At 40.4% G+C, this 26,889-nt stretch overlaps 1 protein-coding gene across 1 annotated transcript in view; it reads right to left on the bottom strand.

The window, feature by feature from the left end:
- GRSF1 (G-rich RNA sequence binding factor 1) overlaps positions 1–26,889 on the bottom strand; it is a 38,119-nt gene that overhangs the window by 5,643 nt on the left and 5,587 nt on the right. The window contains exons 2-9 of the mRNA XM_089679577.1: positions 17,443–17,596; positions 15,116–15,271; positions 14,357–14,545; positions 11,657–11,795; positions 11,304–11,485; positions 9,723–9,844; positions 9,155–9,293; positions 4,060–4,145 (exon numbers count right to left, since the gene is read on the bottom strand). Coding sequence (XP_089535703.1) covers positions 4,096–4,145; positions 9,155–9,293; positions 9,723–9,844; positions 11,304–11,485; positions 11,657–11,795; positions 14,357–14,545; positions 15,116–15,271; positions 17,443–17,596 — 1,131 coding nt within the window. The 3' untranslated portion in view covers positions 4,060–4,095. The remainder of the gene's footprint in view (positions 1–4,059; positions 4,146–9,154; positions 9,294–9,722; positions 9,845–11,303; positions 11,486–11,656; positions 11,796–14,356; positions 14,546–15,115; positions 15,272–17,442; positions 17,597–26,889) is intronic.

Consider the following 26,889-nt stretch of genomic DNA (forward strand, 5'->3'; position numbering starts at 1 on the left):
GAATGTGTCCCATAGGCAATCATGTTCAATAGACTGTAGTGTGTTTCTGCGAAACACAGCGGAAAACGCTTAGGTGTGAACCTAGGGTGACACTAACAGGGTGCTTACAATGACAAGCCTTTACTTATGTAAAACTTTTATCTCAAAAAAAAAAAATAAAAAACCTAAACATTGCTGTAACTGCTCATAAAGCATTAACTTGGCTTCATTTGTTAGTGTATCTAAATTTGCTAGTAAATCCAACACTCCGCCACCCCCAGGCTGTCAATGTTGCTGCCTCCTTTGTTCATTCTTTCAGAGAGAGGGCACTGTAACACCAGTGGTATGTTACTCGCCAGATTATCAAATGAAAACACAGGAGAATATGCATTATATTACATTTTTGGTTTTGGATTTAATATTGCTTTGATATGAGAGAGCACTCTAGATTTTTGCTGTTCACAGGTCCCACAATTCTTTTGGGTGCCTAATGGATTTCCAAACATTAGAAAGAATGTTTTGACACATCTACAGGTGAAGAGGTGAGGGGAATACCCTCCATCATTCCATGAAAGAGAAATGAGCTCTATTACTCCTGTGAGCCCTGTAGTTCCTGCTGTTTAGCAAAAAGACTCAGCTATAACACCATATACAGCAACGTTTGAAAGACAGTTTATCCAAACATGGTGAAGGTGGATTCTGCATGGGATGATCCTCCACAACATCCAAGGCACAGCAAATTAACCTCAAGGGTTCTGGGCATACATCCAGTGGCCCTCCAGCTGCAACATTGACCACATTAGAGAGGCACCCCATCACCTTTGCAGTGCCAGGTGCAGGGAATCACACAAAGATGAGTGGCTGCAGCAATTTCTTCATGGCATTGCAAATGTTTGCAGCAGGAAAAACAAGGAAAACCAGAACTCATTCAAAGAAGACCTCATCATCAGAATGATCCCTAACTCTATGTAAAGTAAATTTTGGTTCAAAAAACCGGAAAAAAAGCATGTGGCATCAGTTCATATTAACACCCTTACTGTAACTGTATAATCCATTGTTTGCAGCTATCATTTTATAAGTCACCATACAAACTACAGGACACTACTTAGAAAAAGTAGACCAAGGTAAACAATCGTAATTCAAATTTTGCAAAGGGAGGGGAAAAAAAAAAAAATAGAATTTTGCACTTTCCGTAAAACTATTTTATCCGAGTTCATTGAGCAGAACTGCTGTTAGAAACCACGGGGCTCCATACAGCCAACCTGACAGGGCCCCCCAATAAACCCCCCCACCAAAAAAAAACAGTTTACTATGCTTCAGTTATGAATGAACACAGCGAGTGATTGGTACCGATCACTCATTGTGTTCATTCAGGAAAGGAAGGGGCTGGTAAATGTGACATTTACAGGAACCTTGTCCCACTATCCATCCTGAAGGATCCTATTATGTGCTTGCAGCTGCTGGTGGGAAGCATAGAAGGGAGGCAGTGGCACTGTGGGGTAGGGGCACACAGGGGGGACCTGGGCAGCAGGGGGAAACATATGGTGAACAGGGATGGTCATGGGTGCAGTTACTGGAATCGATCCCCCGGATGGCTCTCTCTACAGCAGCTGAAAGCCAGTGGGAGGGAGAGGAGAAGCCGCCAACTTTTAGCTGCTGCAGAGGGCCATACAAGGAAATAATTGCCCCAGTTGGATGTCAACAGGCAATACCAAACAAGAGGAGTGGGCAACACATCAACTAAAAAAAGTCCTTAACGTACACAGATAAAATTACACTGCTGACTGTAGAACTGCAGTCACAGCCATAGCAGCAGCCAATGCACCCACATCTACCTTATAAAAATGTAGTGATCGTAAGAACGCAGGACCTTTCTGCAAAGATGCTGAGATCACAAGGAATCAGAGGCTATGACCTGTCTAACTACCTTGTCAGAGTTCCCATGGGAACAAGAGGAATGTCTGTGAGCTGTAACCAAGGGTCCAGGCTTATGCCTCTTCTTGTGAGACCTTTTGAGCTGGGAAAGAAGGGTATTCTTGATTCCAGTAAAGTTTTTGATGAGATCATACATAGTTAGTTTTTTTTTTAAAAAAGCTTGATCGACATACCTGCACAATTCGAAACAAAAACTACTGTAGAAGCAAAAAAGCAAGACAACAACTAGAGTCCAAAGCGCCTACACAAAAAAATTTAGGGCTTGAACCATTTGGTCAATCAATGCCAGCAATGTAGAGGGATCCCGTTCTGCTGCAAGGGCCATGCGCAAAGTCTGGCCCACTCTGTGATAATCAGAGACCAGAGCCAACGCTAAAACAGGTCTCAGAGTTTTCGTGATGGTAAAAAAGTAACTAACTTCATGACCAACCAACACCTTAGCACCTTCACCTTCAGACAAGTATGAATTGAAAGGAGACTCTGGAGGACATCATCAAGACACTCTTTCAGGAGCAGAAATAAACAATCAGACACAAACCCATCCATAACTGAAGTCAGGGATTCCAGGGTGAAGGATGGAAGAGACGCAAGAAGGGAATCTACCTGGTTAGCGTCTGTGGTAGTGTGGCAAACAATACACACATAAGGACCCGAAGCAGAGGGGTCAAACAGCAGTGGACGTCTGGATCTCTTCTTGGCATCAGACATGTTACTCAGTAAAGGCACAAGTCCCTGTACAAAAAATAAAATCACCAACAGTAAACCACTATACAAGAGTACTATATGTACCGACAGCTACCCAAGGGAGGAAAAGACTGACGTCAGTAAAAAGAAAATAAACCACAGGTTCGAATAGGGCTACACTACTGCAATATAAAGAGAAAGTGCAGCTGCATCAAAAGTTGAAAGCCATGGGCCCCAGGGTGCACATGTACTGCATCTCATTGATCAGGCAGAAGTGGAAATTGTGCAGATAGAATTGACATGGCTGCACCGTCACAGTGCAACCTGTTGACTAGCTAAGCAAAGGCACGCAGGCAGCGGAGACTAAAACAGAAATAAGAAAAGGAAAAAAAAGATGAAGAAAAAGACACCAAAGTGGCAAGAAAATTAAAACATAATAGACACCCATGGCATGCAGCCATAAGAGAAAACAGTAAAAAAATTTAGTCATATGGAGTTAGATGGGGCAAGACAGCTTTCAGAATCCAGATATTTGGGGCCCTGCAGCCTTAGGTCCCAATCCACATTGGGAATTTAGCCCAGATGCATGGGGCTCTGGCGTTTAACATCAGGCGGTGTCCCACCCAGCCCCACCACCAGCAGCCTGTAAAACTATGAAAGTCTGACAGCTGTTGCAGGAAGACGGTGCACCTAGCTGTACATACTATTTAGGGTGGGATACGCTCACAGATGAACTCCTGGAAGATTTCCTGCATTCTGGGCATTTGTCCCTGAGCACACACCTAAAAACTGGCTTGAAAACTTTTATACAGCTCTGTGCACCACCCAGCTGCAGTCAAACTCCGTTTTACAGGCTGCTGACAGAAGGGCTGGATGGGACACCTGTGTCCTCCGCCCACAGCTGAATACCAAAGCCCCATGCACTGGGGCTAAATGCCCAGCATGCATGGGGCCTTACAAGAGAAAAAGTGACAAGCAAACCAACATTACCTGTCATATCCATTTAAGTGCATAGAAGCAAAAAAGGCGAGCCACTGTACATGTGAAGAGACAGTGGTCACCATGAGTCTTGGTGGAAAACAAGATACAGAGACGCACAAAGCTAGATTTGGGAGATGACAAGGGAAAAAAATCCTACCAGACAGTGTCTTGATAAAAAGAAACAGCCTATGAAGGAGGCTCCGGAACTTCAAGAAAAACAGGTCTTTACTACGCTAAACTATCCAAAAAAAAAAAAAAACAAATTCCTTGACAGCAGTGGGAGGGAGTTTAAGCCACTCAAGGGGGCTGTCCTCCTAGCTGCCTATTCAGTATTCTGCACCTAGTATCCTACTCCTGAAAATGGGTGGAATTAACTCACTGGTTCTGAGCCTATCAAAAGTTTTGTCTCTGAGTAAAGGTAAGAGGAAATTAAAAAAAAAAAAAAAAAATTGTGAGACAGTTGTCTTAAGTGAAACTTGCCTTTTATATGTGCCAATACCATCACGAATATGGACTTCATTTAGCATCTGGTGACGAATTCAGAAAAAGTTCTAAATATCCTTGTTCTAGAAGGGAAAAAAATACATTTAATACAGGTAAAGAAAGCATTTCTTGAACATTATTATGGATTTGTTAAAACCATGTACTGCATTTGGTGAAAAGTCTTAAAAGTGGACCTAAACCCTCCTGATACCCTACCTCCGATCAATGTCATTTGACATCAGTTTGAAATACCTCTGAGATTATTTATAATATACACTGACAAGTGCAGTTAACCTTCTGAACTGCTTCAAGTGAGTTTTGCAACTCCAGTATGGAAACTGGCAAAAGCCTGTCAACACGGGCCTATATACTTCTTGTTAAACGGTACTGGTGCGTAGCTTTTGCTGTCACTCCTGTCCAACTGGCAGGTTCAAACAGCCAGTCACTTAGTGGACCTACAGTCAGGTCCATAAATATTGGGACATCAACACAATTCTAACATTTTTGGCTCTATACACCACCACAATGGATTTGAAATGAAACAAACAAGATGTGCTTTAACTGCAGACTGTCAGCTTTAATTTGAGGGTATTTACATCCAAATCAGGTGAACGGTGTAGGAATTACAACAGTTTGCTTATGTGCCTCCCACTTATTAAGGGACCAAAAGTAATGGGACAATTGGCTTCTCAGCCGTTCCATGGCCAGGTGTGTGTTATTTCCTCATTATCCCAATTACAATGAGCAGATAAAAGGTCCAGAGTTCATTTCAAGTGTGCTATTTGCATTTGTAATCTGTTGCTGTCAACTCTCAAGATGAGATCCAAAGAGCTGTCACTATCAGTGAAGCAAGCCATCCTTAGGCTGAAAAAACAAAACAAACCCCTCAGAGAGATAGCAAAAACATTAGGCGTGGCCAAAACAACTGTTTGGAACATTCTTAAAAAGAAGGAACGCACCGGTGAGCTCAGCAACACCAAAAGACCCGGAAGACCACGGAAAACAACTGTGGTGGATGACCGAAGAATTCTTTCCCTGGTGAAGAAAACACCCTTCACAATAGTTGGCCAGATCAAGAACACTCTCCAGGAGGTAGGTGTATGTGTGTCAAAGTCAACAATCAAGAGAAGACTTCACCAGAGTGAATACAGAAGGTTCACCACAAGATGTAAACCATTGGTGAGCCTCAAAAACAGGAAGGCCAGATTAGAGTTTGCCAAACGACATCTAAAAAAGCCTACAAAGTTCTGGAACAACATCCTATGGACAGATGAGACCAAGATCAACTTGTACCAGAGTGATGGGAAGAGAAGAGTATGGAGAAGGAAAGGAATTGCTCATGATCCTAAGCATACCACCTCATAAGTGAAGCATGGTGGTGGTAGTGTCATGGCGTGGGCATGTATGGCTGCCAATGGAACTGCTTCTCTTGTATTTATTGATGATGTGACTGCTGACAAAAGCAGCAGGATGAATTCTGAAGTGTTTTGGGCAATATTATCTGCTCATATTCAGCCAAATGCTTCAGAACTCATTGGACACTGCTTCACAGTGCAGATGGACAATGACTCAAAGCATACTGCAAAAGCAACCAAAGAGTTTTTTTAAGGGAAAGAAGTGGAATGTTATGCAATGGCCAAGTCAATCACCTGACATGAATCCGATTGAGCATGCATTTCACTTGCTGAAGACAAAACTGAAGGGAAAATGCCCCAAGAACAAGCAGGAACTGAAGACAGTTGCAGTAGAGGCCTGGCAGAGCATCACCAGGGATGAAACCCAGCGTCTGGTGATGTCTATGCGTTCCAGACTTCAGGCTGTAATTGACTGCAAAGGATTTGCAACCAAGTATTAAAAAGTGAAAGTTTGATTTATGATTATTATTCTGTCCCATTACTTTTGGTTCCTTAATAAGTGGGAGGCACATATGCAAACTGTTGTAATTCCTACACCGTTCACCTGATTTGGATGTAAATACCCTCAAATTAAAGCTGACAGTCTGCAGTTAAAGCACATCTTGTTCGTTTCATTTCAAATCCATTGTGGTGGTGTATAGAGCCAAAAATGTTAGAATTGTGTCGATGTCCCAATATTTATGGACCTGACTGTATGTAAATACAAGTCCCGCACAGGGGAAACCAAAAAATGTAGATTGCTCTTAAAAATTGACTGAAGCCGTTCGTGGGGAAAAAAAAAAAAAAAAAAATGATATCTTTATACACACACACACACACACACACATATATACACACACAGTGGGGCAAAAAGTATTTAGTCAGCCACCAATTGTGCAAGTTCTCCCACTTAAAAAGATGAGAGAGGCCTGTAATTGGCATCATAGGTAGACCTCAACTATGAGAGGCAAAATGAGAAAAAAAATCCAGACAATCACATTGGCTGATTTGGAAAGAATTTGCAAATTATGGTGGAAAATAAGTATTTGGTCAATATCAAAAGTTCATCTCAATACTTTGTTATATATCCTTTGTTGGCAATGATAGAGGTCAAACGTTTCCTGTAAGTCTTCACAAGGTTGGCACACACTGTTGCTGGTATGTTGGCCCATTCCTCCATGCAGATCTCCTCTAGAGCAGTGATGTTTTGGGCTGTCGCTCGGCAACACGGACTTTCAACTCCCTCCAAAGGTTTTCTATGGGGTCCAGGACCTTGAAATGCTTCTTACGAAGCCACTCCTTCATTGCCCAGGCGGTATGTTTGGGATCATTGTCATGTTGGAAGACCCAGCCACGTTTCATCTTCAATGCCCTTGCTGATGGAAGGAGGTTTGCACTCAAAATCTCACGATACATGGCCCCATTCATTCTGTCCTGTACATGGATCAGTCGTCCTGGTCCCTTTGTGGAGAAACAGCCCCAAAGCATGATGTTGCCACCCCCATGCTTCACAGTAGGTATGGTGTTCTTTGGATGCAACTCAGCATTCTCTCTCCTCCAAACACGACGAGTTGTGTTTCTACCAAACAGTTCTATTTTGGTTTCATCTGACCATATGACATTCTCCCAATCCTCTTCTGGATCATCCAAATGTTCTCTAGCAAACTTCAGACAGGCCCGGATATGTACTGGTTTAAGCAGGGGGACACATCTGGCACTGCAGGATCTGAGTCCCTGGCGGCGTAGTGTGTTACTGATGGTAGCCTTTGTTACATTGGTCCCAGCTCTCTGCAGGTCATTCACTAGGTCCCCCCATCTGGTCCTGGGATTTTTGCTCACCGTTCTTGTGATCATTTTGACCCCACGGGGTGAGATCTTGCGTGGAGCCCCAGATCAAGGGAGATTATCAGTGGTCTTGTATGTCTTCCATTTTCTAATTATTGCTCTCACAGTTGATTTGTTCACACCAAGCTGCTTGCCTATTGCAGATTCAGTCTTCCCAGCCTGGTGCAGGTCTACAATTTTGTTTCTGGTGTCCTTCGACAGCTCTTTAGTCTTCACCATAGTGGAGTTTGGAGTGTCACTGTTTGAGGTTGTGGACAGGTGTCTTTTATACTGATAACAAGTTCAAACAGGTGCCATTGATACAGGTAATGAGTGCAGGACAGAGGAGCCTCTTAAAGAAGAAGGTGCAGGTCTGTGAGAGCCAAAAATCTTGCTTGTTTGTAGGTGACCAAATACTTATTTTCCACCATAATTTGCAAATAAATTCTTTCCAAATCAGCCAATGTGATTGTCTGGATTTTTTTTCTCATTTTGTCTCTCATAGTTGAGGTCTACCTAGGTGGCTGACTAAATACTTTTTTGCGTGCGTGCGTCTATATATATATATATATATATATATAGTCTGAAGAGTATTGACTATCCTGCATTTAGGTTTCAACCAGCCACAATGTTCTAGTCATTGATTTAATACTTTATATTATTGCATCACCTAAACACTGGATAATTCTCTGTGGGCTTGTTTGTATCAGAAATATTATGTTTTCAATAGGACCTGCACTGTTTTGCATTCAGTCTAATGCTACAGTGCAATAACTTGCATTCAAGGCAAATGAATGAAACTTGCAACAGTGTTAACATTCATTTTTGGTGTTAACACAGCCTGTATGTTGTAGGCTCCTACAGTGGGATGTCAACTTTTCCAGCTACTGTTTCAAGGTTATTCAATGACACAGTATTAAGGGTAGGTTCACACCACAATTTCTGGGTTGATCAGTTCCGGTGCTTTTTTGATGCATTTTCCCCTATTTTTCTACTTCTCAATTGAGGACAGGGGTGTTCCAATGCATTTTTAATCTGTTTTTCTGCATTCCATACAGAAACTGCAACATGTTTTACTGATGTTGAGTACACTGGAATGCACTGCACTAGTGTGAACTAGGGCCATTAAAATTAAACACTGTCCATGTGTTTTTATTGCAGAATTAAAAATGCACTGTACTGCAACTGGTGTGAACCAGCCCTAAAAGTAAAGTGTTGTTAATACATTACTAGGCAGTAAGCTATACAATATTACAGATTAGGAGAGTATAGGGTTGTGTTAACGTATTTTGCTACGGTTACAAACAGAATTTGTATTACTTCAGAGAATGTACAGCATACACATTGAAAACTGACTACTTTACCCTAAATATGCTAGTTATCATGCACCCAGAACAAGTAAAGATGGAAAAAAAAAAAAATTACATTTCTGATTTACTGCATAATTATTCTTGATCTGGTGCTCAGAATTATTAAGCTAGACACAGCCAGGAAGGGGGGGGGGGGGGGGAAGCTAGCATTTTCAGAAGTAGGCCAGCATAATTTTTCATGACAAATCTACTTTAACATAACTGATCTGTAAAATGATCATAGTCCATCAGTTGTAACAGACTGATAAACATGTGTACCCACAGACCCCAAACTTTTCACTATGATCACAGTTCAGTTAAAGAAATAGGGACATGGAAAATCCCTTCATGGAAAGGTAGGACATACGTGCACTGCCTGCTACATCTAATAGAAGTACATGTATATCAAAAATATATTAATGGGCTAAATCAACAGGTTGATGTGAAACTATATAATTTGCAACCACAAATAACCACTCAATAAGCATTGTAGAAATAATTTTTGAAGATGGCAGATTGACTTACGCATATGACATCTGTTTTTGGCCATGGCAGCTATGGCATCTTCATGAGTCAGAAATCTTACAACAGCTTCCCCAGAAGTACCCCCTGCATCCGCACTGAACTCAATATTAATCTTCAGGGGCATGACAGGATGGAAAAACTAAAGAGAAAACACAGTTCTTCGTATATTGTACATTTACCAGTAACACCATACACCAGTAGCTGACAAAAACGTTTAACTACCAGGATCTTGGTATGCCAGAAATAAATGTAAACCAATTTACCTTCTAAATTATTTTTTTGAGGTGTATAGCCAAGTGCCAGTTATTTCCAGGTTCAGCTTTATCTGTCACCTGTTATGTCAATGGACCATGAATCAGCACTGTAACGAAGCAGATTTACTCTCCAATGAACAGGCAGGTGACACATGAAGCTGCAAGGTGGAAAAGGGAAATAGGTGTCAACTGCCTGGCTAAACTGCGTGATTATAGATCTGCACTAACTTGAAAACTATTGGAAGGGAAACACATGTATTTTAAAAGCATATTAAGCCATTTACCAGGTTTATTCTAAAGTAACGTTAACTTACATTGGCAATATCCTGCCCAGATACATGGAATGGGAGCCCTCTGATGTGGATGTCATGGACAGGTAATCCTACTGAGAAGTCCTGAGAATCCATACACTTGCCAGACATCTCCTTTACATACTCTGAAAAAGCAAACAGATCAACATAATGCTTGAAAAAGGAGTTGCTGCTTATTTTAATCAAAGGGAATCAAAATGACTGTTCAAAAAGTGTGAAACTCACAAGGAAAATGTTATTAGTTGCTGCTGTGATTGGCCTTTTACCTCATCATGTGATCAACTGTGTCCGTAGGACACAGCAAACATGGAGAGTGCTGGGGGCATGTGGGAGGGAGCGTTCTGGGAGGATGTCATATGACACCCTCTCAGAATTGGAAAATCGCGCTGTAGCTGTCATTCGGCTATAGCGCAGTTAGCAAATGGTTAAGTGAACATTTTTGTGTGTGTTCACTTTTGAAAAAAACACCACAACATTAACCTCTGAACCCAAAAGGCAGGGTAACAGAACATTGGCCTAGTAACTGGTCTCTTAGTAGGCAGGGTAGTATGCATCCAAACGTAGGCGGGGTTCAGAGAGTTTTATACCACAATATATGTGCAGATACTTTTTACAAGGCTCTGGAAAGGCGAGAGTTCCTTACAGTAACTACTACCGAACGTTTGCCTTTACTTTCTGAATTGGAACTCTGTAAAACACCCCCTTTAAGAAGAAAGAAAAAAAAATCCAGTACAAGTACACCTATTTGAGAAAAATGTGAAAGTTATTTTTGTTACTCATGCTGTCAGGATGCCACTCCATTTATAAGAAATTCTTCTGGAAGTGTCACTCTCCTTGGTTCTCCCTTTAACCTCAATATCATTACAGTATACTATGGGGACATGAAGGTCAACAAGTGAAACCACCAAGCGCTCTGGGGGACCAAGGAGATCAACACTGGGTACAATGCAAGGATTCCTTACATTAGCTGCCATTTTACATACATTTAACAATTTTAATGATAATGAGGGGCTGTTTACCATAAGAGCAATCCTAAATATATGCCTAGGGGGCAGAAGGGTTAGAGGGGGCAGCACCAATACTTAAAATTTACAAACTGTGAAATATTTGGCTTAAATTTAGTTATAGAAGTGTAGAGAGGAGGGAGTGCAGGGGATGTTAAAAGGTGTGAGCCGGCTCTTTACATTTAATAAAGCGTGAAGCCATGTTACACCTCTTATTTGGTGGTCTGTACAGCTGAAAAGTAGTTATGCATAGAAAACAGAAAGCATGATGCCTCCAAAGCACTTTCAAAGCATAGCTTTTACTAAAATAATCAAATGCACAAGGGGCAGAGCTTTGTCAAAAGCTATTATTCAGGTGTGCCTAAAGCAGCATGATGTGCCAATACGGTCCCCATCTTAAACACACAACTACTGTTTCCATAACTGCTGCATCATACAGGGAAGGATGAGTGATCAGGATCAGTAGTCTACATCTTACAGAAAGAATATTAGGCAGTATGCTGTATTACCTATATCGGGGCAACTCAAGTGAGGAAATGAGACAAAAAAAAAGAAAAAAAAAAAATTTACACCATCTTACCATCTATGTCATTATTTTCAGTGGTTACATCAGCATGCATATCTTTACTAGCATGGTTAAGGGAGATATCTGGTTCATAAAAGTCTTTCATGGTAGGGGCAAATGTAACAGCTTTCTTTCTTCTAAAATTCAGGCGGGCATTTTGAATTTCACTTCTTCTGCTTGGAAATATCTCAATATACCTAAAAACAGAACAAACAGATGTATAAGGTTGCATGTGGGCAAGTGTGATCATTAAAAAATAAGTGTGTGTATATTTTGTATTATATTATTATTATAACTACACCCATAATTTAAGTAATGAGGCCAAAGCTTCTGACCGAGTTTAGCTACCAGCAGATCGTTAACATTACCTGCTGCCAATTTCTTGCTTGTGTTTCAGAAGTGACTCTTCAGCATTTTCTTGTGAGACAAACTGTACAAATGCCTCCCCAGATTTACGTCCTCTCTGGTCCAAAACAAAAGTTATACCTTCATCTGCAATGCTCAGTCCTGTAAACATAGCATCACAACATTGTCAAATTATATTAGAAAAGAGCATACAAGATTTCTGCCTACTGCGAAAAGCAGAAGCACCCTAACATGCCAACCAGAGCTGATTGCTGGGAGATTTACAGTTTGAAATGTCTTTGAAAATGGCCTGATTTTTAGACACACAGAAGAGCAACAGCAGAAATAAAGACCAAATGGTCCATCAAGTCTGCCCATGTTTTTTTTTGTCTAAGTATAGATCTGTTTGTCCCAAGCATATCTGAATCCACCTACTGATGAACGACTCTTATGGAAGTCTATTCCAATCAACTATTCTTTAAATAAAAATAATTTCTGAGATTAGTTTATTCCTGTTAGTTGGAGGTCATATCACGGTTTTCTTGATCTTAGCTTCATATCGAAAATGCTGCCTGATCAGAATTCACTCCCTTGATTTATTTAAAGTTTTCCCTCAGACCTGTCACCATTTTTGTTGTTTGTCTCTATACTCATTCTTATCTTGTCAATATATTTTTGTAAGTGAGGTCCTCCAGAACTGGACACAGTACTCTTAAATGAGGTCTAACTAAAGATCTATATAGAGGAATCAGAACCTCTTCCTCCTGTTGGTGTGCCCTCTAGCAATGCATCTTTTTGCTGGCGAAGGTCTCCACATGACACCACTGTTTTTTTATTGATTGGTCCAGCGCTCTCACATGAGGGCTGGAAGCATCCTTCCTTTCTACTGGTGGTTCGGGTGTGCAGAGGGGGAATCAAAGGGAATGTAAGGATACGTGGAGGGGAGGTAGTTAGGTGAACTTGCATATTTGCACTGCACAAGTTCAATGCAAACTATAATTCTGTAGAAGGTATGGATAAATAAAACAAACTAAAAAAAAAATGTATCTTTTTCTTGTCAAAAGAAAATTATTTGGTCTCTGTCCACAGAGAACACATGCCAAGACCCTACACATCAATGTGTAAAGCATGAAGATTTATTTAATCTACTTTTTACAGCAGCATTCTTTTCCAGGATAAAAACTGTTTGACTTGGACCAACTGCGACTTTCACTCTCTGGCACTAAGGTTGCATCAAAGTAGTGCAGGAACCTTTACAAAGTCGCATATACTGGAATGGGCCAAATTGAAATCTTTGGACACCGTTGCATGACAAGTCACACTAGTAGGAACGTAGCCTTAAAGCAAGTTAAAAAATAACAGACTTACTGGCTGGATTGCCAGGTGCAAAAGAAACCTAAAACAAAAATCAATGCAGCTACTACATCTAAGAATTGGCAAGTTGCAATTCAATACATTTTTGTCTTTGGGTTTAATACCACTTTAACTTCCTCTAACTGCCTGCACAATATGCATTTTCATGAGGCCCCCTAAAACTACTTGCAGCACGCTAGCGCTTTAACTATGCGAAAAGTCACTGACCTCTGTGGAGAAAATATAAATGGCAGTGGTATCTAACATGTCTGAAATTAAGCAAGTTTTAACAAGTGTATAGTTGTATACTTTTTTGTAGAAATTCTTAAGACTAAACATTTTTTTTTTTTTAAAGAGGGATCACTGATGGGATGATGTTTTTGCAATATCGATTGGATGAATACTGGGGTATATGGTTTTCTTTAGAGATGTGTATCTGCAACTTACCACACTTTTCTCTATGCACAAATCATTTTTTTTGGCAATACAAACTTCGTTTTATTTTTCCATGCGCTCTACAAAATTATAGTTTTACAGTGAACTTGTGCGGTGCAAATATACAAGTTCAATTAACTACCTCCCCTCCACATATCCTTACATTCCCTATGATCACCTCTGCACACCCCACCCATCAGGAGAAAGGAAGGAAGCTTCCAGCCCTCATGTGACAGCACTGCACTGAACCAATCTATAAGAATCAGTGTTGTCATGTGGCAGGAAGGTGAACAAGTGCCATACTCCTCCACACCCAGTTGTGCCACGTATTTCTCTATTATCCCAGCAGCTGAATGCAGCAGTGGGGGAGTGAAAGGACAGGAGTATGTGCTGCTGGGAAATAGGCTTTGCAAGAGCAAAGTACAGATTTACAAAAAAAAAACAAAACAAAACAAAAAGTGATTGTGTGTGCGCGCATCAGGCATCCCCCAAACCCCTTATACTTGCCTTGCAGACACATTTTACATGATATGATGGAAATAGCCTGACCTTCCAGGTATGGAGGAGCATGTTACCTGCTAACCTGTGACAGTGCTCCAACCAAAGAGTCAAGGCTCAAGCACTGATACATGTCACTACTCCCCAGGGTTGCGGTTTTCATCATTGGCCACAAACGCGAAAGGAGCTGCAAAGTAAGGCAAGCATAAAGGTTTTGTCGGTTGCAGAGCCATTGTCATTTTGCTCTGCATAGGCAAGGTGACAGTGACTGTTTGAGTACATTTGCTTTGTCATTGGTAAGGTCTCTTTCAAAGACAACGGGCTATCTCCAAGGAATCTTCACCAAATACATTAGATTAGCAAAATGCACAGAAAAAGAAAAGTGTGTGTGTGTAATTGTCAAATCAATATCAGCACATAAATCAGTGTGGAGTCACCTGAAAAGAAATTGATGATGTCCTGTTCCGTACAGCTGAAGGGCAAACCACGAAGCCTCACTGTGGCATCATTTGGACTAGCAGGCAATGCCTGTGCAGTCTGGGACATTGATGACATTCTAGTCGGTGACATAGAAGTCTGGATTCTATGCAGTAGTAGCTCTGCATCCTTGAGGCTCATTTCAAACACTGCAATATACCAAACAGGCTGCTTAAAAAGTAAGTCCACATTTTCCCTATTCAGGCATAATACTTTAAACTGCAACACAACAAATGAAATGAAGTAATAAAAGACAAAAAAGATAGACACACGTGGAAAGAAAAACACCTATGTATGATTAGAGATCTTTTTTGCCTTATGGCAACTTTTTTTTTTGTGGAAAACCAAAGTATCTCAGCAAGTCGATCAGTTCACAGCAATTTGACCAAAACCACCTTTATTCCAACCAACTGAATGGGATTTTGGTTGGATTTCCAACCCAGTTCAAATCACTTTGCTTTGCGTTTGCTTAAAATTTATAAACAAACAAAAGTCCTGTTCAATCACATGCAGCAGTTTTGGACGTTTTTTTTTTTTTTTAATTTAAACTGTAATGTAAATAATCCACATTAGAAGTAAAAATGCTACGTAAAAAGCCGTTTCTCTGCACAAGAATTCATCTTTATGCATCACCAAAATATAAAGCTTAGAAAATTGCCCATGTATACAGCTTTTACCCTTCTAACGGCAAGTAAGATAATAAGTAGTCATCTGCTCACCTTCCACATAGCGTTGCCCCATGTACTTTTTGTGCTGTTCCAAAGCTTTCATCAAGTCATCTGCTGTTTCAAATTCAATGATTGCATCTCCTCGTGGTTTACCATCTCTGTTGAAGATGAAGTGAACCCCATCTATACCATTACAAACATTGCATTCTGGAGAAATAAATAAAAAAGGCTGGCTGAAAAGATCATATACATTATAAAATGATTAAAAAAAAAAAAAAGAAAACACAACTCGTGAACTAAGTTCACCTTTGGTGACTACATTTTCTATAAGACATCTGTGTAGTAAAACATCAAAAGTGACTAGCTAATGATTCATTTTCCGAACAAAATAAAAATCATAGGTATGGGCAAAACAATTTTGGGTGTACGGTTTCAGAAATTATAATCTGAAACTACTATTTCTTTAAAGCAACAACTATATAGTTACAGAGGTAAAGTACAGAAAATGATGGGCAACTGTTAACTCTCAGATCCCGTGGATTAAGTTTGAATCTCAGTCTATACGCCCATATTATTTACCGGGTATTTTGTGGTCCAAAATCTCCCCTCGATTGCTTACTTTTCATAACTCCATAGTGACCCATTCACTGACACCTTGGTCCAAATACAAATTTAAATTAAATCTAGTTTCTTCTATTGCTCCAGGTGTTTAATTTTTTTGGTGATCCTACTTTTATTACAGCTTTTTCTTCCCCTCAAACAATTCGTTGGTGGTATGATCGATTTTCTTTATTAGATATTCTGATTTTCAAAGAGGAGGATCTTATATTACTTTTGACATGCTGCGCGTGCTTTTTGAAGTTCCTCTTCGTGAATACCATCGTTACCGACAGATTAGACATTTTTTTAATTCACATTTTGGCCTCATACCCTCTTCTCCGATTTCATTTTTTGAACGTATCAGACGTGACTCTCCTAGGGGTAGGGGTCTTATTTCTGATCTTTATCACCAATTTTTGATCTGTTTTTCTCCTACGCCCCCTTTATATAGACAAAGATGGAAAGAGTATAGTGGTATCACTTTTTCAGATGAGGATTGGGATTCCATGGTGGATAACATATGTAAGTGTTCTAGATCTCTTTCCGTTCATGAGACGGCCCTTAAGGTTTTAACCAGATGGTATTATACCCCATCAAGACTACACGTATTTTTCCCTCAAACGTCCCCTTTATGTTTCCGGGGCTGTGGCCTCACATGTACTTTGGTTCATACGTTCTGGGATTGCCCGACCATATCTTTGATTTGGCTACCTCATTGGCTGGTTTCCCGGTACGTTTGTCTATACAGACCTGTTTGTTGGGGGCTCATATCCCGGGGGTCTCTGATGCCATTATGAGATTGATATATACTATTTGTATTGCCACTTTATGGGCTATTGCCTTACATTGGAAATCCAATACTGTACCCTTAGCCTCCGTTTTACACAGAGTTGATGCTGTGATGCTCATGGAACGTATTCATTATACCTTACTGGATAAGATGCACTTATTTGATAATAAATGGAAATCCTGGAGGGACTATAGACATTTATTGCATGATTAGCAACATTCCATGTGAAGATTGACTGGCATATACTGTTGACTGATGTATCATTCAACCTATTTAACGTCTATGTTTTTCATGTACTTGCAATCTACTCTTTTCTATTTCCTCTCTTTCTTATATTGATATACTTTTCTGTATTGTACTTTTCAAAGGTGCCTTGTTTTTGCTGTATCACTTGAAACTGTACTGTTGTTTTACAGTCTATTTTTGCAAAATAAAACAGTTTGTAAACAAAAAAAGTACAGAAAATGATGATCCTGACTGTTTTTTCGATTCTTCATTATGCGATTTCAAATAAAAAAAAAAAAAATCCAAATTCTGAACGAATTTCATTTCTTTGTGGCCCGTGACTAGTTTACCAAACCACTTAGGTGTCCCGTGCTCTTCGAAAGGTTAAGCAACCCTGCTTAACAGCATATCATTTAAGAGGCCTATATTTAGAGACAGACATACACAAACACACACACTTGTGAAAACTCTTTGGGTGCCCATACAACTATAAAAATCAAATAAAAAATTTAAGTTAAAAAAAAAACTGAACTAAATAACACTGACTAAATATGGGCAATGGGTTGGTAATAAAAGGCCAATTACATCACCAGCATCCTTACCATTTGTTTATGTGTACTGAGGGGTGAGGAACAACCCAACTCAGGGTTAACTGGTGTAAAAAACAGCGTGATTGTTAGATGTTGATGGACTAGAGAGATGCTTGGATATCCTCTAAACTCCTCTTTCCAAACCTAACAGTAGAACATATTGGAATACATACCAGAAAAAAAATTAAGCACATCCTCTGCAGTGCAAGACCAAGGTAGCCCTCTAGCACGCACAATGAACATCTTCTTTGGGACTCCAGTTATAGCATGTGGATCATACTCTGATAAGGCAGGGTACTCATCAACTGCACGTAAATCACCAGAATCCTAGGAAAGGAAAAAAGTCACAGATTGATTAGAAAGCAGATTTTGTCTATAACTTTAATGATGTGATGAGTATTACATTAATAACCAAAAGCGAGTCAGCATTGTGTGTAGAATCACATACTGGGGTTGATTTACTAAAGGTAAATAGTCTATGCATTGCAAGTGCATGGACAGCGCAGTTGCTCTAGATCTTAGGGGAACATGCAAGTAAAATTAAAAAAAAAAAAAACCCACAGCATTTTTGCTTGCACGATTGGATGAATAGAAATCAGCAAATAATCACATTTCAGAGCTTCCCCTCCGATATAAAGCAAATGCACTTGCAGTGCATTTGAAATGCACTTGCAGGTGCACAGTATTTTACCTTTAATAAATCAGCCCCATAGTCTTCATAACAGATGGTAAGGGCCCAATACTGCCAACCAACCTGTTGGCAAAGTCTCAAAACAGCAACCGCATTCTACTTGGGTTACTGTTATTTATAAATGGCCACTACTCCAAATCTTTTTGATTAGCACAGAATATGTAGGGTTGAACAAAGCCATCAAAATTTATAATTTTTCGATTCTTCATTATACATGTCTGATTTTTCTCATATCCCAACATATCCCAGAGATGTTCTATTAGATTTAGGTCAGGCAAGCGTGGGTGCCAGTCAATGGTATCAATTCCTTCATCCTCTAGGAACTGCCTGCATACTCTCGCCACATGAGGCCGGGCATTGTCGCGCACCAGGAGGAACCCAGGACCCACTGCACTAGTGTAGGGTCTGACAATGGATCCAAGGATTTCATCCCGATACCCAATTGCAGTCTGGGTGCCATTGTCTAGCCTGTAGAGGTTTGTGTGTCCCTCCATGGATATGCCTCCCCAGACCATCGCTGACCCACCACAAAAACGGTCATGCAGAACGATGTTACAGGCAGCATAATGTTCTCCATGGCTTCTCCAGACCCTTTCACGTGTCATATGTGCTCAGGATGAACCTGCTCTTATCTGTAAAAAGCACAGGGAGCCAGTGGCAGACCTGCCAATTCTGGTGTTCAATGGCAAATGCCAATCGCATTATATGGTGCCAGGCAGTGATCACAGGGCCCACTAGAAGACATCAGATCCTCAGGCCACCCTCATGAAGTCTGTTTCTGATTGTTTGGTCAGAGACATTCACACCAGTGGCCTGCTGGAGGCATTTTTGTAGGGCTTTGGCAGTGCTCAAACTGTTCCTCCATGCACAAAGGAGCATATACTGGTCCTGCTGATGGGTTAAGGACCTTTTACGGCCCTATCTAGCTCTCCTAGAGTAACTGCCTGTCTCCTGAAATCTCCTCCATGCTCTTGAGACTGTGCTGTGAGACAAAGCAAACCTTCTGGCAATGGCACGTATTGATGTGCCATCCTGGAGGAGTTGGGACTGCCCGTGCAACCTCTGCTACCAGTAGTGACACTGACCCTAGCCACATGCAAAACTAGTGAAAATCAGTCAGAAAAAATGAGAAGAGAAAAAATGTTAGTGGCCTCTACCTGTAAAACCATTCCTGTTTTGGGTGTCATCTCATTGTTGCCCATTTAGTGCACCTGTTCATTTCATTAACACCAAAGCAGCTGAGACTGATTAACAAACCCCTCTGCTACTGAGTATGCAATTTTGTGGTTTCAACCTGAAATGATCAACCTGTCAGCACGAGAGCTCCAAATTTCATATTTATTGGTGAAGATACAGCTGTATGAGAGCACGCCCTCTGGCCACCTAGTGCTCTGATTGAGTTGAACACAGTTCACATTTTTATAGGGTTTCTTTAGCACAGGCTACACCCATCATTACTTATCAGTTTACCAACACCTGTATGTATAGTGGATCAAAAGGAACATGTGTTTAAGAAAACAGAAATGATTCAGACGCCATTTTAGCTGCTTATTACAAATAGAAAAATGCAATTTATATTAAATGTTGTATATATCAACTTATAATTGTGTATATGTATATATGCATAATAATAATAGCCACTACTAGTGTAATGGAATTTACTCTAAGACACTCATGTACTTATGATATAATTGAACACTTTTATTACAGTTATTTCATTAAGATGTACTGTTATGATGGAGGAGATAGTAAGGATCACATTTATCCCTATACACTACTTAACTAAACAGACTCATTGACTTGATGCTATACTCAGGAGTGTGGAAATTTTTGCAAAAACTACTTGTACAGGGACTAAATCGGTGCCCAATCTACTTGTCCTGATGATAAAAAAATTAATTTTAACCAAAACCGTATTTAAAATCGGAAGTGATTTTAGGAATGTCTGGGACTTCTAAAAACGAAAGGGGCTTTATGGCGACTTAATTGTGTAATAATTTTAACATTGCGCCTTTTATCTTCTCCTCCCCTCCCTGCCTGTCTCCAGCACCACACCCGAGGACTAGTAGAGAGGAGAGAGACCTTGCAGAGTAATGAGCGGATGCTCATCAGGAAAGGGGAGTGTCCGGCTTATCCTTTATCCCTTTCACTGCCAGAGCCATATTTGCGTTTTTTTGCACAAGTTTAAAAAAATCATTTTAGGCCCAAAGATTACATAAAACCCCCAAACATGATGTTGATGATATTTTCCGAAAGCAGAGACCCTAGAAAATATAATAGTGGTAGTTCCAATTTTTTTTATGTCACATATTAGTGCAAAATTTCAGTAAAAAATAAGTTAATTTTAGGGCACAAAAAAAGCAATACCCTATTGCCCAATTACTCTATTTTTGGGTAAAATATAAAAGATGAGGTTGCACAGGGTAAATGTATATCTAACTTGCCAAACCTTAAATTTGCGTGCGCTCATGAAATGGCAACAAACTTCAGTACCTTATATTTTCTGTAGGCAAAACTTTAAAAGTCCAGTATAGTGTAAGGAGGAGGTCTCATGCTAGAATTATTGCTCTCATTCTGGCGTGCACGGTGATATGGAACGTGTATCGCAATCCATGTTTTCATGTGTAGGTGCCCCAGTGTGTACTTACATTTGTACATGCGTATATGAGGGGGTGGGGCCCCAATTTTTTGGGGTGGTGGTGGAGGATGTTATGTGCTTGGGTGTAACTTGCTATTGTATTTCTTTTTACTTTTCATCACATAGGTGACAAAGTCCCCTATCTGATGATTTTTGGTGACAGGTTCTCTTTGAGACATCCAGGGTCCCTACCCTGAATGTAATGCAGTGCGATGTGCACTGCATTACATTCTTTCTCAGCCTCGATGGTGGAGGCTGGCACTGTGTGGAAGCAATCGGCGGTGCCCGAATGCTTCCACCTGACAGGGGAGCCCTGCTGCTTGCCCGCAGCAGGGCTAAAAAGGTAAACAAAAAACTTACCTGCCCAGTGCCCAGAACTACATGTCCCGGGCGTTGGGCAATACAAATTCAACATCTCTGGATATATATATATATATATATATACACACACACACCAGTTAGGTCCATATATATTTGGACATAGGCACAATTTTATTTTTTTTTTTTTTAGGTATTTACCAAAACATATTCAAGCTATAGTTATATGATGGATATGGGCTGAAAGTGCTCACTCTCAGGTTTAATTTCAGGGTATGTACATCCAAATTGGAGGAAGAGTTTAGGAATTAAAGCTCTTAAGAGTAGCCATCCCCCATTTTTCAAGGGACAAAAAGTAATTGGACAATTGAATCAAAAGCTTTTTCATGGCCAGGTGTGGGCTACTCCTTCGTTATTTCTTAAGCAGATAAAACGTCTGTTGTTGATTCTAAGTGTGGTATTTGCATTTGGAATCTATTGCTGTGAACCTACATCATGCGTTCAAAGGAGCTGTTCATGCAAGTTAAACAGGCCATTGTAAGGCTTAAAAACGAAAAAAAAAAAAAAATTCCATCAGAGAGATAGCAGCAACATCAGTAGTGGCCAAATCAACAGTTTGGTATATTCTGAGGAAAGAATGCATGGGTGAGCTCAGCAACATAAAAAGGCATGGACATCCACAGAAGACAACAGTGGTGGATGATCGCAGGATCCTCTCTATGGTAAAGAAAAACCCATTCACAGCATCCAGACAAGTGAAGGACACTCTCCAGGAGGTGGGCGTATCATTGTCAAAGTCTACAATCAAAAGAAGACTTCACTAGAGCAAATACAGGGGGTTCACCACAAGGTGCAAACCATTCATAAGCCTGAAGAACAGAAAAGCCAGATTAGACTTTGCCAAAAAATATCTAAAAAAAGCCAGACCAGTTCTGGAAAAGCATTCTTTGGACGGATAAAATTAAGATTAATCTGTACCAGAATCACGGGAAGAAAAAAAAAGTGTGGAGTAAGCTTGGAACAGCTCAAGATCCAAAGCACACAACGTCATCTGTAAAACATGGTGGAGGCAGTGTGATGGCATGGGCATGCAGTGGCACTGGGTCATTGGTTTTTATTGATGATGTGACAGAAGCAGCTGGATGAATTCTGCAGCGTTTAGAGATATACTGACAGCCCAGATTCAGCCGAACGCAGCCAAATTAATTGGACGGCGCTTCACAGTACAAATGGACATTGATCCAAAATACTACAAAAGCAACCTAGGAGCTTTTGAAGGAAAAGAAGTGGAATATTCTGCAATGGCCAAGTCAATCACCTGATCTCAACCCAATTGAGCATGCAATTCACTTGCTGAAGGCAAAACTAAAAAGGCAGAAAGACCCACAAAGAACAACTGAAGACAGCTGCAGTTAGAGCCTGGCAAAGCATCAAAAAAGGAGGAAACCAGTCTTTGGTAATGCCCATGGGTTCCAGACTTCAGGCAGTCATTGCCAGTAAAGGATTCTCAAAAAAATATTAAAAATGAACATTTTATTTATGGATTATATTCATTTTTCCAATTACATTTGAGCCCCTGAAAATGGAGGGACTGTGTATAAAAATGGTTACAGTTCCTAAAATTTGTACTTAATATTTATGTTCAACCCCTTGCACTTCAGATTCATTTGGATTGTTTTGTTTTCATTTATTCTGGTGGCACACAGAGCCATAAGTATGAAAGTTGTGCCTGTGTTCAAATATATATGGAAGAGTGTGTACGATAGACAGACAGATAGATAGATACACATACATATGGATGTAGCTGTGTTTAGAATTAAGCAATCACATTCAGTCATATTAACTAGGAGTCAGTACACACCTGCCATCATTTAAAGTGCTTCTGCTTAACCCCAAATAAAGTTCAGCTGTTCTAGCAGGTCTTGCCTGACATTTTCTTAGTCGCATCCTACAGCAAAAGCCATGGTCCGCACAGAGCTTCCAAAGCATCAGAGGGATCTCATTGTTAAAAGGCATCATGCAGGAGAAGACTACAAAAGAATTTCTAAGGCATTAGATATACCATGGAACACAGTGAAGATAGTCATTAAGTGGAGAAAATATGGCGCAACAGTGACGTCCCTCAAATTTGATGAAAAGACAAGAAAACTGGTCTGGGAGGCTCTCAAGAGGTCTACAGAAACATTAAAAGGAGCTGCAGGAATATCTGGCAAGTACTAGCTGTGTGGTACATGTGACAACAATCTCCTGTATTCTTCATATGCCTGGGCTATGGGGTAGAGTGGCAAGACAGAAGTCTTTTCTTACGAAGAAAAACATCTAAGCCCGGCTAAATTTTGCAAAAAACACATCTGAAGTCTCCCAAAAGCATGTTCTGGTCTGATGAAACCAACGTTGAACTTTTTGGCCATAATTCCAAAAGATATGTCTGGCGCAAAAACAACACTGCACAAGAACACCATACCCACAGTGAAGCATGGTGGCAGCCTCATGTTTTGGAGCGGTTTTTGTTCAGCTGGAACTGGGGCTTAGACAAGGTAGAGGGAATTATGAACAGTTCCAAATACCAGTCAATATTGTCACAAAACCTTCAGGCTTCTGCTAGAAAGCTGAACATGAAGAGGAACTTCATCTTTCAGCATGACAATAACCCAAAGCATACATCCAAATTAGAGATGAGCGAATTTCTCAAAAATTCGATTCGGCTGATTCGGCGAATTCCAGTATGAAATTCGATTCGATGCGAATTAATTCGCTACGAATTTAACTTATTAAAAGGGTTTCTAGGCTTCAGAGAGCCTTTAAATTAGTGCAGAACACTGTACCTTTAATTTAAATGCCCTTGGAGATGAAAACAAATGGAAACAAATAGATACAATGTTTCAACCGCTGTATGGAGTGAGTGTCCCAGAACTGTCAGAAATAGTCTATTTCTGACAGTTCTATGACATTCCCTCCATACAGCGGTTGAAACATTGTATCTATTTTTTTCCATAAATGACATTCTGCAGATACACTTAGAGGAGCGCTGCAGATACACTTTTTGCCGGCTTGGAATTATTCTTATTTTCATCCTACTTCTTCTTCTTCTTATGAGGATGAGGATGAAGAAGAAGAAGTAGGATGAAAATAAGATTAAATTCCAAGCTGGCAAAAAGTGTATCTGCAGCGCTCCTCTAAGTGTATCTGCAGAATGTCATTTATGGAAACAAATAGATACAATGTTTCAACCGCTGTATGGAGGGAATGTCCCAGAACTGTCATAAATAGTCTATTTCTGACAGTTCTGGGACATTCCCTCCATACAGCGGTTTCCGGCAAAAAGTGTATGTGCAGAGTTCCTCTATTCTGCAGATACACTTAGAGGAGCTCTGCAGATACACTTAGAGGAGCTCTGCACATACACTTTTTGCCGGCTTGGAATTATTCTTATTTTCATCCTACTTCTTCTTCATCCTCATCCTCTTCTTCTTCTTCTGAGGATGAGGATGAAGAAGAAGAAGTAGGATGAAAATAAGAATAATTCCAAGCCGGCAAAAAGTGTATGTGCAGAGTTCCTCTATTTCTGACAGTTCTCTGACAGCTTCTTCACATGTACAGCGGTTGAAACATCTGTATCCTAAATGGAAACTAATAGATACAATGTTTCAACCGCTAAACATGTGTTCCTTCTGTCAGAGAACTGTCAGAAATAGCGGAGCTCACTGCAGGGACACTTTTGCCGGCTGATCGGGAAATATTCGATTCGCGCACCCGAAGTAGGCAAAATTTTGGATTCGACGCGAATCGAATATTTCCTGAAATTCGACTCGAATTCCGGTTCGCCTGGTTCGATTCGCTCATCTCTAATCCAAATCAACATAGGAATGGCTTCACCAGAAGTTGATTAAAGATATTAGGGAACTTGGCTCCTGCACTAATGAGCTAGAAGAGAAGATGGATGAGGCCACGACAGTACTGGAAAACCACAAACAGAACCTCACCGATTTACAAAACACTTTGCTCCGACTGGAAGTTTTTGAGAATCGAGCCCGCAGGGGTAACCTGCGTCTCTGAGGCCTCCCTGAAATGATCACTGATCTTACATCCATGCCCACTGCGTGTTTCAGGAATTGGTCCTGGCAATTCCAATCGACCACCTGGAATTGATCGGATCCACCGTGCACTGGGCCCAAAAAAATCTGATGGCCCTCTTCGGGACATTAAATTCACTTTCTACCGCACAAAAGAAACCCTCCTGCGGGCGGCTAGAGAACATTCAGATCTACAATTTCAAGACAACAGTTATCAGATCTTCGCCAACTTATCCCAGACCACTATCGGGAAACGGCGCCAGATGAAGCCCTACACGTCAGCCCTCCTTGCCAACCGAATTAGTTATCGATAGGGCTACCCGTTCAAGCTAGCCTTCTCTTACAAGGGATGCACCCACACGGTGACCACTCCGGATGAAGCTCAAGCGGTCCTGTCTGCACTACATCTATTGCCTCCCAAGGAGAAACGCTCTAACCCAACGTGGGCAATCGCCAGATCACCAGCTCCACTTTCAGGCTGTTCCTGGGAGAGGGTCCAGAACCGGAGATGCTTTCTTCCATCAGTCCCTCCAATGACGGATTCACCTCGTTCTGACCCAGGCTGAATGCATCTCCCAAAGGCCGTGAGTACTTTCATTTTGCCATGCAGGCCTGGAGTCACTGACTCTTTTCTGGACAGACCAGGCCCCTGGGTCCCAAATTTTAGACTTCCTGGTCCGCCTGCACATTGAACTTCCATTGTGCTGCACCTGTCCCCCTGCCCCCCACATGACCTCCACCCTCCCTTTGTAATTGTGAGCATTATGATGGATGTTCACTTCAGGGCTGTGTATTGTGGTGTATGGACTGCTATACAGGCATAAGGGGCATCACGAGCTGCTATGTGCAGTGTGGCTCGGAGGAGTAGGCAGGATATTTGGAGTAAGTTTACATTTTCACTTTGCTTGAAAAGGAAAACAAAGTAGAATTAGGATGTGTGATATGTACATTTCTGGAAGCAGGAGGTGCATTACTTGTAGGCAACAATGGTCAGAAATCTTTAAAGAATTAAGAAACGATCATTCAATTGTGGGAGGAGCCAGAAGGGTGAAGGTCAGGGTGGATAAAAAACAATGATTTTAAAAAAAAAAAAAAAAAAAAAAAAAAAAATCTGATTTTTTTTATTTAAATCGGATTTTTTGTAAATAAAATGCTTTTTGAGGAAAATATATTGCCATCCAAAAGGTTATTCCATCATGAAATAAAGATTAGTTTTTTAATTATGTAGAATAAGGCTGTATAGGTTTAATTTTTTTGGTAAATAAATTCCATTAATCCATTCACAATGTCATGCTCTTCCAGAGGTTTTTGTAAGATTATTGGGCAGTTTCTCTGCCTACAAGATATTATCACAGATGCTTGGTTTACTTTTGCAGTTCTCAAAACTGAATTTGACTCAGCGGAGATCACATGCCTCTTCTTCACAGCAAAAATGTTATAACATGAACAGAGTTAAGAAAAAGACCTTAATTCCAACTTCTACAAACCTATGAATACAGAATCAACCCCTTCACTGCTAAGTTTCAAGAAGTTCAGTGAATAGAATAGAAACAATATTTTTCTGATTGTTTGGAGTGGAATAGATCTGCACAAGAAGAAAGTGAAACTAAGTGTGAGGAGGAAGGGGCTGACAGTCTAAGTTTCTTAAAATATATATATTTTGTTTAGCCAAATTAGTTAACAAACATGGATGTTTAAGCTAATAACATGCTGTAATGTTATTGTTTCAGTTGAATAAATCTATTTAAATTGTTATTATTAAGGTAATGATTATTTTTCTCCTTCCTAAGTACAACAGAAAAGTTGTCTAAATATGACTGATTAGCCTATTAAACTGGGGATAAAAAAACTAATATGAAAAGTTGTTATTCTAAAAATCTTCATCTACTTGCATATTAAA

This window comes from Staurois parvus, unplaced genomic scaffold, assembly GCF_062004578.1.
Source record: "Staurois parvus isolate SC_StPar_1 unplaced genomic scaffold, SC_StPar_1.0 ptg000227l, whole genome shotgun sequence".
Lineage (NCBI taxonomy): Eukaryota > Metazoa > Chordata > Amphibia > Anura > Ranidae > Staurois > Staurois parvus.